This window comes from Miniopterus schreibersii, assembly GCF_964146895.1.
Source record: "Miniopterus schreibersii genome assembly, chromosome: 15".
In the NCBI taxonomy this organism is placed as follows: domain Eukaryota; kingdom Metazoa; phylum Chordata; class Mammalia; order Chiroptera; family Miniopteridae; genus Miniopterus; species Miniopterus schreibersii.
The window spans coordinates 24,764,640-24,780,778 of NC_138115.1; the positions used below are offsets into that span (position 1 = coordinate 24,764,640).

The following is a 16,139-nucleotide window of genomic DNA, read 5'->3' on the forward strand; positions in this document are numbered from 1 at the left end:
AATGTTCGTATATTGTAAGCCTTGTGTTAGGATATTATTTATTATAGGTTTTTGTACATATAATTTTAGTAACTTTTGAGTTACTACCATAAGCCTATATTGTTTATAGAATGTTCAATAATTCATATATTTTTTACTGTGGCAATTAAGTATCTACTATTCATCAGGCACATACTAAATCCTTACCCCCAGAACAGAGGTTCTCAATTAGAGGCAATTTTTGTCATTCAGGGGTCATTTGGCTGTTTAGAGACATTTTTGATTGTCAAACTAGGGGTATGCTCCTGGTGTCTAACTGGCAGAGGCTAAACATCCTATACAAGACAGTCTTTCACAATCTAGAATTAGCTGACTAAATTGACAATAGTGCCATGTTGAGAAGCCCTAACTATAGATACTTATAACTTGTTATTAAGATACAGGCAATAGTAGCTGTTGCTTAAACTCATTTAGGTGTTTTCATGGTTTCGAATGGGAGGAGAAAGGGGAAAAAAAAGACAGCCTTGTTATAGCTGATGGATAGTTTTACATTATTTTTTTAAACTGGGGATTAACTCCTAGGAATATTATGAAATGTTATTTCCCAATGCTATATGATAAGAAATTTTAATATTTCCAGAATAAAACAATCATACCTTTTTAACTGCTAGAATATATCCTTCTTCTTGAAACATTTTGAAAAATTCACACATGAATGTCTCTTTGAAACTTGACTAAGGAAAAAAACACAAAGGATTTATATATATTAAGTAGAGAACTAAGAATACAGTGGACTATATTTTTAATAAAGCTGATTAAGACCTAAAAGGATTCAATCATATATTTTAAGAGAATTATAGGGCTTGGAGCTGAAGATTTCCTCAATAGCTGTTAGATGGTTCCAGTGCAGACAAATAAACAGGAGGGAGGCACCGGCATCTGTTTACCAGACCCTCTCCCCCATGTAGATATATTAGTTGAAATGAATTTGTCTTTAACAGCTAAGACACAACATCTATCTAAAAGACAGCTGCTGTATCTGTACCTACTATGTATTTTTGGTTTTGCTTTGTTTTTAATTTGTAAGGGAATAGGGATTGCAGGGTAAAACAACATTTAGAAGCAAGACATGTAAAGACTTACCTTGCTTTTGGACAAACTCCCCCAGCTTCCCAAAGTCTGAATGGTTTTTGAGATGAGAGTTAATGTTCTAATTGTCGGTGCATCCTAGAGAATGTAAAGAAGACATAAAACTCCTGTTAAGTTTCCAAAAAACAGAATATGTATAAAAAGTAGAACAGAGTAAATGGGCTACATTGCTCTTAAAACAATGACTCAAAAATGTTCATTCAAAGCAACATAGTTAAAATCTAGCTGAGGATGGGCACAACTCACTGGACTAAGGAATAAAGACTAAAGAAGCCACACATAATTGACAATTCCTCCCAAAGTAATTATATTTATGATGTGAATGTTAATATAACCCATGTTTTAAAATCAGTTTTTTTTAGAAATTAATCATCCATGTATGTACACACATGTACATATCTGAGTGCCCATGTGTTTTAGCAGCAATGCAAGCTCACTTTTGATATATTTCCTAGTAAAACTACACTTACCTATTTATTCTTTAATCTTCTGTGATCTGATTTTCTTCTTCTCTTTTACTCTACTAAAACTGGCTTCGCAAAATTCAAAGAACTTCTAAATGTAAAATCCAATGAACTTTAATTGGTTTTCCTCCCCAACCACCCTGTAAATTTCAATACTGATGTTGACAATGTCATCACCCCTAGGTTCCTGGGATCATGACTTGCTCTCAATTTGTAGAGTAGAATTGTTTATACAGGTTTTTTTGTTTGTTTTTTAATAAATATGTCTTTATTGATTTCAGAGAGGAAGGGAGAGGGGGAGAGAGAGAGAGAGAAACATCAATGATGAGAGAGCCATTGATCAGCTGCCTCCTGCATGACCCCTACTGAGGATTGAGCCTGCAACCCAGGCATGTGCCCTGACTGGGAATCAAACCGTGATCTACTGGATTCTAGGTCGATGCTCAACCACTGAGCCATGCTGGCTGGGCTATACTTCTTCTTACTTGGTACTAATCAGGTGCTAGTTTTAGATTTATATATGTAGTTTTAGATTACGTATCTTATGTATTTGCCTTATTTACCTAATTAGAATGAAAGGTTCTTAAAAAGAAGGAAAAAGGTTACACTTAAAAGTAAACAACAAGGTTATATGACACTATGAAACAGACTTTCTGGCATATGAAAAGTAACCTAAGATAACAAGAGTTTTTGCTTAGAAGGACTTTATTGCAACATTTGTTTACAGGAATATGCAAAATCCAAGTCTGAATACAAGGCAGGGTCACAAGCTCGGAGGTAGGAGTTTTACTTATGTCCAAACTTTTGCTTCCCTGAGTTCAGTACAGCTTCAGTGACATAGCCATAGAAAGAACAGCGTGTGAACAAAAGGACAATGGCCCACTCTCTGCTGCAGCTACTAACAGATCATTTGTCCTTTGACAAGAAAGGGTATGTTGCTGCCACAGTAGCATGGTCCTAGTCAGTTCTCAAAGTTAAATGAGTGGCCAATGTCAAGAGGAGGAGTGGCCCTCAGAGCCTGGTTTAACTCCCAAACCCATGGGTCCTCTATACACTGTATCAGTTAGTGAGTTTCCTAAGGGCAGGGAGGTCTTTTTCATCCCTGCCTCACTAGTGCTGTGCAGTGTCTGATACATTATAGGTACTCCAACATCTGACTGCCTAAGAGGGGTAGGCTCACACACTGGGATGACTGACTGAGTCAGAATTTGGTTTAATTCTGTTCAAACTGAGATCACATCATAACTTATTAGTTGTTCGACTTTGGAAAATTTACTGAACTGTGGCTTTTCTATCTGTAAACAGGGATGATAACAGAATTTACTTCACTGGGTTCCTGGATGGACTAAGTTAAAACATACAAAGTACCTGGAACAAAGCCTAGTAAGCACTAAATAAATTTTGGCTATAATTATTTGTTACACAAATCAGCAACAAAAGCAAACAGATAAGATTATAAAATAATTGGACATAAAAGATTAAAGAACCAGCAGAAATATACTGTATGGGAATGAAACACAAACAGGAACAACAAGGAGTTTTAAAGTGTTAAGAAATGTAAATCTATGTGGTGCAGATTCCTGTTGAAGTAATTAAATAGACTTCACAACAAAAGATTATATGCTTTAAAGAAGTTTATCATTTCAAATCTCAGGTGAATAAAAAGCAGAACTACAGAGATACGAAACAAGTTATGCTCCAATACAAGTTTCTATACCTTTCAGAAATGGTCCTCTTCAAATCTGTGTAAGACTGAAAAATATCTGCAAGGTTAAACTAAACCTATAACTAATTTTAAAAACACCCTTTGTATTATGGAAATTTACAAACATACACAACAGCAGATGGAAACTATAATGAATCCTCTTTGTATCCATCACCAAGCTTCAACAAGTATCAATATTTTATTACTCTGTGTAATATGCTTTAACAGCAACAAAAAAAAAAATAGAATTTTCAGCCTTCTCTAAAAAACTGAAATGGCCAAGAAAAATGCCCAGTGAACTTAAGTATAAGAAAACATAGCCAAGTGAAATGGGCTTATTTTACCTTTTCTCCATTTAAATAAAAACAAATAAAAATGGAATAAAGCTTTGAGAAGAACAACACTTACTGGATGATGAGGTCGCAAATGAAAAGTATGAGGTGATACTACGGCTACAGCAAAGAAACGAAGAAATACAAAGCTGCTCACTGCAGAATACTGAACATGAGGGTCATCTGCAGGAAAAAACGGTGAAATGTCATGCACAAAAACACTGAATCACAAAACAAAGATGACAAAGTAAAAAATACTGAAAAAACATGTAAACTAATTCGGAGCTCAATATAAGTTGTCTAGTAAGTACTGAATTGATGAAATGATAGTGATGATTATGACTAAATTAAAGGGAAAAATTCTATGACTAAAAAAACCCTGAAAGAACCAATAAAGAAAATGAAAGGCAAAGCTGCTAGGTTTTCAGAAATATTTTAATTTGGAAAAGTATTTCTTTCCTCAATCTGCTAGACTTGTAAAATTACAACAAAAATAAAAGTAGTATCTAGCACTACCTAGTGGTAATACTGAATCTCTGAAGACTTGGATAGGAGATTGTTTTCAGTTTTAGGATATTGTTTTAATTTTCCCCTCAAAAATCTTGATAATGTCAAAGACTATGCCATAAAAACAATTAGGCTAAAATCTTTACTTTTAAAAAATGATCCATATTCCATATAAAAACACAAATGAAATGGAGACAATGTGTGGCTTTAGTCATTTACCTACAGCTTTCGTTTCAGACCAGAGTCAACACTTAACCCAACAATCAGATGGCAGAGAAGCAGGTGGTGAGGGCAAGAATGTCTGGATTTGGGTTGAGTTTTAACTCTTATAAGTCACTCAACAGGCAGTCACTGACAAGTCATTAAATTTGTAATTCCTTAATAATACTTGCTTCCCACTCACTGCCTCCTTCCCCCTTCCCAACCCATCTTCTTCCCAGAGTGATAACAAATGAGAAACTAAAAATATTTTATGATAATAAAACTATCACTACTATAGTCTACTGAGGATAGGAAGACATATTAATATTTAAGCCAACAAAAAGTCAGTCAAGGAGATCCTTTTGCATTTATACAAAAATAAAAAATGTGTTTTAGATTTTTTACATAAACAAGAATTAAATAGATAAAGCATATTTTACGCCAAGATGACTGGGTAGAGTACTGTGATTAGTGCATGCTTTGGAATAGGCCAGGCCCAGATTTGAGACCCTGCTTGCCCATTGGTGATGTCATGGATCTTGTGCAAGTTACTTAACTTCTCTAAACCTGTTTCATTATCTACCTAAGGGGAGTAGTACCTGCCTCGTGTGGTATTGTGTAGATGAGAGTAGGAGATAATGCAGGCTGGCATGTGTCTATTCAGTCACTAAGAATTCAATGTGGTTACCATGATCTAACTCACCAAAATGAATTTCAGTCAGCATTTCATCTTTCCATATGTTAATGTCTCTGCTCCCCTTATTTTTGTTACAAAGACTAGATTGTTATAAAGGCTAGAGTATACTTATTTGAGGTTAACTCTTTATGTCTTTACTCAATTAGCAAAGACATCTAGATCTGAATTTATGTACATGCTCGTTGGGCAACTCAGCCCCACCACTTTAGCACTGGGTAAATTTAGTGGAGGGTCAGATAACTGCACACACATATGTACACATTCACACACTTAGAAGAACATGATACGCCCTGGCCGGTGTAGCTCAGTTGGTTAGAGCATCGTCCCACACACCGAAAAGGTCATGGGTTCGATTTCCGGTCAGGGCACATACCCAGGTTGCGGGTTCGATTCCCAGTTGGGGTGTGTGCAGGAGGCAACTGATCGATGTTTCACTCTCACATCGATGTTTCTCTCTCTGCCTCCCTCTCACCTTCCTCTCTTTCTAACATCAACAACAACAAAAAGAAAAAGAACATGATAAAATAATAAAATCTCTTCAGGTGGTTATAGAAATAAACTTAAGATTTCACAAAGCTGGGTAAGACTGATAATTTAAGTAGCTGCCTTATCTCCTCCCTCTTCCCCCTATCACAGGCAGATCTGGAAAGACAGCTATAGCAAGTTTATCTACTTATCAGATATGTATATAATTAGAATAATTCCAAGTATTGACAATCAGAGATCGCAACTCGTAACTTTATATAAAGTTTCTAAGCAAAGCTCTGACACTGCTGCTGAGCAAAATTAAAACATGCCAGCTACTGACAAATGTACCTCAAAATTCTGTGTATATTATGACAGAGATGTTTTTAATGTCTAAAAACCTATCACCACCAAAACCTATCAGTCTCAAACTGTCAAATCTAGTCCATTGTATGAAACTAAAAATTCTCACTATTTGAATGTATGCAAGTAGAAAAGGGCGTTGGTACAAATAAGAAAGGTGTTTTTGATTAGCATATTTAACAATCTCATAAGCACCTGGTATAAATGTTTATTTATATAATGTTATAGTTCTAAACTTTTCCTTTCTTAAAAATAATGCTGATTTTGATTTGCTCTTTGGATAAAGTTATTATAATAAAATAAAACATATGTTTTGAGATTATAAGAAAATTAAATCAGATGTTTCATTAAAAAGCAAGAACTATTTTGAAAAACTAAGTAAGACTGTACCTATAAACTGTAAACATTTCACAGAAACCAAATACACAATAAATTTACCAAAAAAAAAAATCAAATATTGCAAAAGAAATGGCATGTTTTAGTAACACAAGGCACTTACTAGGAAATCTTTGAGTAGCCATTTGCCTTAGAGAGTAAAAGATATCACACATTACAGTGGGGCAGCTCATACTTGACTTTACAATTGTACTGAATAACTTGTCTACATAGTAGCGCAGATTTTCCTGTAGGATTTAAAAAGGTAAACATTAAGATTTTAACTTTTACACATCTTCAATAGTATTCATGGAAGAAAATGAGCTCCATTAGGCAGTCATTATCTAGTATTCTAGAGCTCTGTTTCCCTTCTCTAAGCTCACGTTAGATTTGGATTAGCTGATATAAAAGTGAATGTATGGAATACACTGCACAAGAAGCAGCAGAGAGTAAAATGATCCCAAGGGAAATTCTGAAAATAACTCAGATAGGCAGGCACGTAGACACTGTGGCACTGTTATCCACTGCAATGAAAACTTGTGACTCTAACACAACTGTTGTGTCCCAGAGACAACTTTAAGTACTGGCTGATAACGCCATTGTTTTACTTAGCCTGACCAGTTTGAACTTAAAGGACTGACCAGAATGGGGCTGCAACTAGAGACAGCCTTATTCTACTACTATTACCAGAGCCAAAAAGAGACAAGAACAAAAATATAGTGAAACCCTATGAGATAACATTCTAAAAACTAGACACAGGAAATGCTGCTAATAGTATGGGCATTATGTAGAGAATCAAAAGCACTGCCTCCCTCCATATAGCATTACTGCCACATAGGTGGGAGACAGATATATCTTCAAGGCTGATTATAATGAAGTTATAAAGATAACAAGGACTTACTTTATTATTTTCTACATTATCTCCCTCTTTCAATTTAATAGGATCAATTTCACAGGATTTTGAGGATTCACATATCTGGAAAATAGATTAATTTTTTCATTTAATGCTTTTTAAAATACTTGGCAAAATGAAAACATTATTTTTCTGACAATACAAATTAATTATAAAAATTAAACTATAACGAAGTTTAAAACCCCTATCCAGAGATAATATATACAGTATTTCCAAAGAACTAAATAAAAATAACTATGTAGATTATACCATGATGTATCCTTTGAGTAAAAATCCATTGATGAAACAGTAAATAATTTATTTTACTTCTAAAGTGTTCAGACTTATTCTTTCAGTAATACATGAATGGATATATCATTCTCATCAATAGATCACTAAATAAAACAGATGCTATATAAGGCCATGCAAACTACTGTTATCAGAGAGCGTTTTTCATTCCGTACCTCGTCCAGAATAGGTTTTAACGTTACTTTCAGGTAGTGCCCTCCCACTATTTTCATCATCTCATCTAGACATCGGGTAGCCAAGGAATTCCCTCTAAAAATTGTGTTTGCATCTCTGAAACACAAGTAGAAATAAGGTGAAAACAGGTGTAGTAAATAAACAATAGCTGTCAAATCAGTAGTATGAGATTCTTTGACTTGGTCATATTACAATTTTAGTAATTTTTATCATCCGTTTAAAAGCTCCCTGCCATGAGGATTTTCAAACTTATAAAAACACTTACTGAAAGCATAAGAAAACAAATTAAAAACAAACAAACACCGGCTGGTTGAGGGTTGTCGTGTGTGTGTGTGTGTGTGTGTGTGTGTGTGTGTGTGTGTGTGAAACAACAGTGTAAGGCTATAACGGGAACAGGAAGCCACCAGGTTGTTTTTTACAATGTCACACCTGTGCCCATCAGAGTGCTACACAATGGACAAGAAAAAAGGAACTTCTGACCTGGTGTTTTATTTGTAACATGTGAATCATAACAAGGAGCAAAGAAATTCTGACACTAAGTTAAAAAAACCCCACCTTCATTAATTGTTCATTTTACTGTTGGTGGATACTGTTTGCTAACTTAAAGAATTGCCTTTTATTACATGCTAAGCAATTCTTTTTAGACTACGATACAATAAAGCTGGTCAATACAAAAGAACTAAGATTACAGAAACAGTCTGACAAACTAAGGTTTAGATTCAATACCACATAATTAACATTTAATGTAATACTTACTGTGTATCCTTCAAGTCTAATTCAGCCACTGCAGTGGCAAAAGGAACAAGTTTATCATGGTGCAGCAGCAGTCGTACAAGGGGCAAAACAGCATCATTTTTATCTCGACATATTTCACCCAAAATGTAAGCAGCTGAGGCAGATATAGGCTGGAATATAGACAGGTAGAAAACAAGCACAAAATCAAGGAAATGTAACTAAATGTTTAATCACTAACCTGTAAAAGTAATTCAAATATGTCCAATAACTATAAGAGATGAAATTTAGAACACATATTGGAATCACAGTATTATAGTTCAGATGAATTAAATATTCATATGTGCGTGCATAAAGGGGAGTAATTAATAAGTAGGTTTACAATAATTAATAATACAAGAATAAACTCTGTGTTTCTTTTACTCAAAATTATAAACCACTTTTGCCCGGCTGGGCGTGGCTCAGCGGTTGAGCATCGACCTAGGATCCAGGTGATTGGGGTTCGATTCCCGGTCAGGGCACATGCCCGGGTTGCGGGCTCGATCCCCAGTCGGGGGCGTGTAGGAGGCGGCCAATCAATGACCCTCTCATCACTGATGATAGTTTCTATCTCTCTCTCTCCCCCTCTCCTTTCCTCTCTCTGAAATCAATAAAGATATATTAAAAAAAAAAAAAAAGATTCTCTTAAAAAAAAAATTATAAACCACTTTTGCCCACCCCTGTATATATATTTTTATTGTATTAATAAAACTTGACACACTGAAATCTTTTCTTCATCATTTACAGAACTATTTTAGCTTTTTCATATTAAATTATACACTTAAGATTTTTAAAGTACCTGAACATCTGGTGATTTTAGCAGCAAGGTTTTCAAAGGACCATAATACTCTGAAGGAAGCACATAATCTTCTGTATAACATATATTTAATCGAAGAGACCCCAGATCATCAGTTTTAGATGACTTGTTTCCATTGTCTCTTGGTTGTAGCAAGTACCTAAAGTAAAAATACAGTCAATCCCATGTGATGGTAATAAGCATTCAAATGATGAGGTAAACAGCTAAGCTATAAAAAATGAAACCAAAAAGTGAACTTAATATTTAAGGTTAGGACAATTCATAAGTAGCAGACTATTAATTTTCAGAGGTTTAATATTGGTTGTATATGGAACTAGAAAGCTGTAAGTAGATTTTTATTCAGAAACAGAAAGTAGAGATAATACAAAAATTAAGATCTCAAAGGGGTTGAATTAGAGTTTGATAAGCTTGTGGGTTTAGAAAAAATAAAAAGTAAAACATTTAAAATTAAATATTATCAAAAAAATTTTTTACCAACTAAATTTAAGAAAGATGCATTAAGTGAAAATAGATAAGACACACTACACAAAAAGGCATAAATGATCTTGTAAATCCTATGTGCAAAAATTTGAACTTTGAAAAAAAAAGTTAGTGATTGAAGGTTTATAAACAGATTTTTATATTAGAGTAACCGTGTAACTACTGAAAATGCTTACTTTCAGTATCCATGGAAAGAGAAATATTTAGAAATCAAGAGACATGCCCGGCCAGGTGTGGCTCAGCGGCTGAGCATTGACCTAGGATTCAGGAGATTGCGGTTCGATTCCTGGTCAAGGCACATGCCCAGGTTTCGGGTTTGATCCCCAGTCAGGGGCGTGCAGGAGGCAGCCGACCAATGACTCTCTCATCATTGATGTTTCTCTCCCTCTCTCTCTCTGTCTCTCTCTCTCTCTCTCTCTCTCTCCCTTCCTCTCTCTGAAATCAATAAAGATATATTTAAAAAAGAAAAAAAGAAATCAAGAGACATTTGTAGGACCAAACTTTCAAAATATGTCAAAAAATCATTTTTTTTAATGAGTAGAGACCACTTTGATTTTCTTTTAAATACTATTTTATAAGGCCACTCAAATCTTTGCTGACAGCTTAAAACAGGATATTTTTGAGTTTTAAACATATTCAAAAATATGTATGACAAAGTACAAAGTTATTATAGTACATTGGTTAAGAGCACAAACTTTGGAGGCAGAGAATTTGGTTCAAATCCCAGCTGTGTGACCTTGAGCAAACTGTTCAGTCTTTCTGCGCTTGTTTTCTTATCTGATGTTAAATAACGGTTAATAATATTGTCTGATTTAATTTTTACAACAACTCTAAAGAGGTTACATAAGTAAAGTACTTAGAATAGTGCCTGGTACACAGTAAACGCTATGTAAATGTTATTTACATACATATAACTGTCACCACTTAAATATATAAATAACTATAGATAAATGCAGTTATTTATATTATCTATATAAATGTGATTTATTATTTTAAAACATTGATATAAGAGGTTCAATTTATATCACCTGGAGGATCCCTTGTAAATTAAGGAATCCTGCATAGAGCTAAAGGGGAAAACGTCAAGATTTATTTAAATAGAGTATCTGGCATGCCTAAGGTCTAGGGATACAACAAAAAATAATCCTGAAATACATTTTTTCCAGTTTTTGAATAAAGTGCTTCAGTTTGAAAGAATAAGAAACAGGAAATAAAGATAAATTATTAACTGAAAGTCAGTTGCTCTACACATATTTTTTTTCATTCACAATTAGAAAGGCATAAAAGTAATTCTTATGCTTTCAGGAGTCAGTAGTTTTGACAGGCCCGTAATAGAACTGAATATCAGCATTTGGAAATTTTAACTACAAGGTCTGTAAAACTGAAATTGAGGTGGGCAGGCAAAACCTACAATTATTGGTTCATAATGCTGTATAAGCTGGAAAATAACTGTTCAAAGGCAGCTCTACTAACAGTTGAATATTATTTCTGATTCCATAAACATAAACATTATCAATGGATTTTTACTAAAATAGGAGATTAAGATTAGGTGCTAAAGCTGGCAAAGTAGGAAATCAATTCATCTCAAATAAAATATTAATCTACTTTTAAATATGTGTAAGAACATTAACTTGAAAAAAGCCCCAGCCATTTGTTTCATTTACTAGTTGAATCTTACTTTCAAAATGAAAAGATATTTATATCTATTTTCTTTTCTTAATGTACATTTTTACAGTTTGAATCATTTGGGTGCAAATTGTGCCAATGTGTATAATTACACAATGGTTTTACACACATTAAGTTCTCTGACACTGAGGTAACTGGTGAAATGGAATTGAAATAGATTCTTTTTATTTATAACATTCCAAAAAATGGAATACTGGTGCAGGAAAAAAAAAAAGCAGAAATTCGATATGTACTGATGTGGACTAATGGATGACAGCAGCAATACTATAATGATGAGAACACGAGCTATACCCATGGTCCCAGCACTTGCAGCTTACTTTGTTCTAGCTCATTTCACCCTCTCAACAACTTTGGGAGGCAGGTACTAGTTGTATTACCCCCATTTCATAGCCAAAGAAAGCACAGTGAACAGGTGGAGTAACTTGTCCAAGGTCACACAGGTAGTTAAGGGCAGCGATGGATGTGGATCAGGGCATCTGGTTCCAGAGCCTATATTCTTAACCACGATCAGAGAGACAACAAATAATTATGGAGGTTCCACTAAATTGCTAAGTGAAAAAAGCAAGGTTGCAGTGTATGTCCCTTTGCGTAAAGCAAAGGGAAAGAAGAATATATATGTATTTGATAAAATATTTTCAAAACTGAAAACTGAAAACAGTTGCTGCCTCAGAAGAAGGAAACTGATTAGCTCGGAGACAGAGGCAGGTGACATATTTTACCTTTTGAACTGTGAACCATATAAGTATTATTACTTATTCAAAAAGTCAAATAAAATTCTAGTACCTACATAGGTTCAAGTTAAAGTTAGCTAATATCAACAGTAACAAGCTAATCCTAACATTTCACAGAAGTTTCAAAATAAAGAACAAACATTATTATTATGGATTGAAGACCCAAGAAAGGAAAGGGAAAATGACTGAACCATGTTTAATTTGAGAATAAAATCAAATTGGAACCATCAAAAATCAGTTTTCAGAAAAGGACTTTAATAGACAAATACTAAGTAGAAATTCTGTGAAAAAGCAAGTTAAGGCTTTTAAAACAATACTGACATTATTCTGTATCTTTCTTAATAATATCAGGATTAAAAAGAATGTATCTGAAATCTTGTAGGGTAAATAAAGCTTTTGAGTGATAATGCAGTTGCCATCAATCCCACAAGGGGATGCTATAGCTCTACAACTGACAAAGGAGGCTAAGAGAGTTTAATAATTTCAACTTAAAAGGAAATGGTACTTTTTATTTTTCCTATTTCCTTACAGCTATGGGAGCATAAATAAATTAGCAGATAATCCTATTTCGTGCTAGATAAATTTCAGCACTTACACTTTGGCAAGTTATTTTAAAATACTATTGGTAAAAAAAAAATCTATAGGAATAAAATTAATTTTTGCTTGTTAGTGTTCTTCCATTCTGCCAAGGTACCTGGACACAGTTTTGCAAAATTTGGAGGGCCTGTCTGGAGATAGTCTTACTTAAAATACAGGTTATGTGGCACATTTCCAGTTCACTTTGTGGGGCTCTGGGAGGCACAACTTACTTTTTACTTTGTAATGAGTAGTTTGGCACATAATTTTAAAGATTCAAAAAATGGAGTTCAAAAATTTTCATTCTACAATGTACGGTACTTTATGGAAGGTAAAAGAAGACATGTGGGGGATTGGGGATTGGAAGGTGACAAATGTTCAATTTTTCACAGTGACTAGGTTTAATTTTTCCCTCCTCTGTGGATGCATTTTAGAAATTATAACATACAAAATGCTACCATAAAGACTAATAAAATCTTAGATCTGTATTAATAAGGTATAAAAATAAAATAAAAAATTTGAGAGTCTAAAAATCAGTCTTCAAGGGAAAACTGCTTAAGGACAACAGAGTCCTAAGTGAAGAATGTCTGAAGGCCAATCCCGAGAGGCAGGCTCTTCTAAAGACAAATGAGATTGGTGCCCATGGTAAGAAACATTTAAACGCTTAGTTTCAAACTCCTCTTCTAGGCAACTAAAACTAAGTTCTAAAAAGTAGGTCCTAAAAGTTTAGCAAATGAGAAAAGCATGTTCTTTCAAACTCAGCTGAAACCCAAGTCTAGCATGAGGGCTGTGGGGCAAGATATTGGAAGGGACAGGATATATATAGCCTCTAAGTGCCGTAGGCAGAACAAACAATAGCTGCATATCAATTCTGCTAAGGAAACTAACCAATTTAATGTCTGAGCATTAAGCTTAGTTTAACATCAGTTTAATGTCACTATTAGAGTAATAAAAGGTAAAATAATGTTGTGAACATTCTTGAGCCACCAGAACTCCTGAAAAGTATACTAACTGAGTCAGCTCAACAACACCTAGACCCTAGAAATTTAGAAAATAACATCAGGGCCATGTACAGTGCGTTTCAATGGGGTGTGAAGGAAAATCACTGGTTAGATCCCTTAAACAGCTGATTCCTTACAATAAGCCCTTTCCCTTCAAACATCCAAAGTTTTCATGTCCGTTAATGAAGCTTCTCAACTGCAGATGCTGATTTGTGACCAAGCATCTTCTTACATGGGCAACTCTTATGTGATGTTTAAAATGTTTTCCATTTTCTCCTTAGAGACAGGATTTAGTTTTTGAACAGAAAAATATCCCTAGACAATTCACTACTTTTGTCTCAGTACCAGAGGTCAAGTCATCAAACTATCAACGTACTTATATATCTGCAACAATAAATTAATGACCAGATCAATTAATGTTAATGACTTTTGGCTTATTTCATTATGCTTACAGTAGCATTTATTTGCATGTACAACATATTAAAGCTAGTTCACTAGAATGTTTGTCTTCTTACCAGGCTTGATGAGAGGTATCATTTCTTAACACGTTCACAGGAACCTTAATCTCACCTAGGAAAATATCTTGGACCAGGTTTCCATTGTTCCACAAGTCAATCCTGAAAATGTAAAACTTGCTTTATTTTTTTTCCAAACAATGTTTAAGAGAATACACACCACCAAATAGTTCCAAATTACTTTGATTTGTATTGTAGCATTAATTTTACATGCTTAAGAGAGATGTTAGCATTGTCATATACCTTACTATCTAAACTAAGAAAGCAAAATACTTTTATTTTATGAGGTAACTTTTATTTATAAACACAGAAAGTAACCATTTTAAATAGTCTAAAAGAAAGCACTTCAGTTTCTTAGTTTCAAAGTCTAGGCTTTATTTTAACCTGTAACAATAAGGACTACAGAGTTACTCTGTTGAATTGGAGAAAAGAAACCAAGACAAGACTACAGTTTCTTTCTCAATTAGAATCAGTTAATGTGTAAAGATAGGTAATTTAGAAATTTTACATTACCTGATCATTCCAAACATGTGATTAACACATCCTTTAGATGAACACACTGTTAACACCACACCTATACATGCATTTACAAAAACTTTCCCCTCCCAAACAGCATAGATGTTTAAGATGTAGGAAATAGCACAAACTTCAAACACATGCACCTGTTGAATTATCTTATAAGACTTCTTACCTCACTGAAATTTCTGTTAGACAGCAGATATGTTAAGAAGAATAAAAAAATTATTTCTAAATAGGCTAATATGTAATTACTTTTCTATATATTTTTTGCATCCATTATGCTATGATTCAGAAATTTAAGGAGCAATTAAATTTGGGAAAAATTTAAAAATATAAAATAGGTGAAAATTAGTTCATCTTTGCTTATAAAGACTATTTTTATTATAAAGACTTTCTGTCAAGAATCAGATTTTGAAAAGGTAATCTGGATTTAAATTAGATGCATGTTCCTCTAAGTTTCATCAACCAACTTGCTAAAGAGAATTTTATTAAGCTTGATTCACCTTTTCCAGTTAAATTTAGAATTTTCTTTTGGCACAGAAAAAAGAAATTCTGTAAAATCCCAACACACATACCTAATTTCTAGCTTTTCAATGTCTTCTTCTTCTACCTGGAACTGGGACTTTCTGGTGTAACTACTGGATCTGGTTACCTGTAAACAAAATATTCTAGTCAAAAACAATTTTAGATATCTTTTTCCTACATGAACTTAAAAAAACAATCATCTCTAAAATGTTCAATTTTGTTTATTACAAACAGAGGAAAATGCCTCAGTAATATTTTACCCAAAAGCTAAATTCAAAACCAGCCATGAAAGCAGCAGGGAGGTTAAGAATAAGGTGGTGTAAAAATATCAAAAGCAACTTTGGCAGGATGGCTCAACTGGCTGGAGCGCCATCCCATACACCTGAAGGGCGAAGGTTTGATGCACGGCGAAGGCATGTACAGTAGGCAACTGATCCATGTTTCTCTCCTTCCCTCTCTCCCCCTCCCCCTCCCTCTTTTCCTCCCTCCCTCAAATCAATAAACATTTGAGGATTAAAAAAAATATGAAAAGCAACCTTGCCTCCATACCCTTCCTTATCAACTCAATATAAAGCAACATCAGGGTCTCTGCTCATCTGTAATCTGTTGGTGGCTCAGTGAGTAAACTGTTCTGTTTCAGTGAAGCTGCACCGTCTCACATTTCTCAAGATACCAATGCCACCCTTATACTTCCTTCTCATTTTTACTGAAAGTATCAAGGCCATTGGCAGGAACTTCCTCAACTACAGTCCACCTGAATATGTCCATTCCCATAAAGTCCTTTCTACTGGAGTTTTCTCACCCTCTTCTGAACAAGATAATATGATCCACCTCTTTTCTTAAACTACTCTACCCACACGGAGTGTGCCGTAAGCGTTCTCGCTCTTTTAATTACAGCTTTACCAG

At 34.3% G+C, this 16,139-nt stretch overlaps 1 protein-coding gene across 4 annotated transcripts in view; it reads right to left on the bottom strand.

Moving 5' to 3' along the window:
* The window catches only part of RASA2 (RAS p21 protein activator 2), a 93,996-nt gene that overhangs the window by 19,399 nt on the left and 58,458 nt on the right, over positions 1-16,139 (bottom strand). For all 4 annotated transcript variants that reach the window (XM_081160337.1, XM_081160336.1, XM_081160338.1 and 1 more), the window contains exons 8-17: positions 15,284-15,360; positions 14,190-14,291; positions 9,183-9,339; positions 8,369-8,517; positions 7,594-7,708; positions 7,139-7,213; positions 6,362-6,485; positions 3,706-3,812; positions 1,123-1,206; positions 636-713 (exon numbers count right to left, since the gene is read on the bottom strand). In XM_081160337.1, coding sequence (XP_081016463.1) covers positions 636-713; positions 1,123-1,206; positions 3,706-3,812; positions 6,362-6,485; positions 7,139-7,213; positions 7,594-7,708; positions 8,369-8,517; positions 9,183-9,339; positions 14,190-14,291; positions 15,284-15,360 — 1,068 coding nt within the window. The remainder of the gene's footprint in view (positions 1-635; positions 714-1,122; positions 1,207-3,705; positions 3,813-6,361; positions 6,486-7,138; positions 7,214-7,593; positions 7,709-8,368; positions 8,518-9,182; positions 9,340-14,189; positions 14,292-15,283; positions 15,361-16,139) is intronic.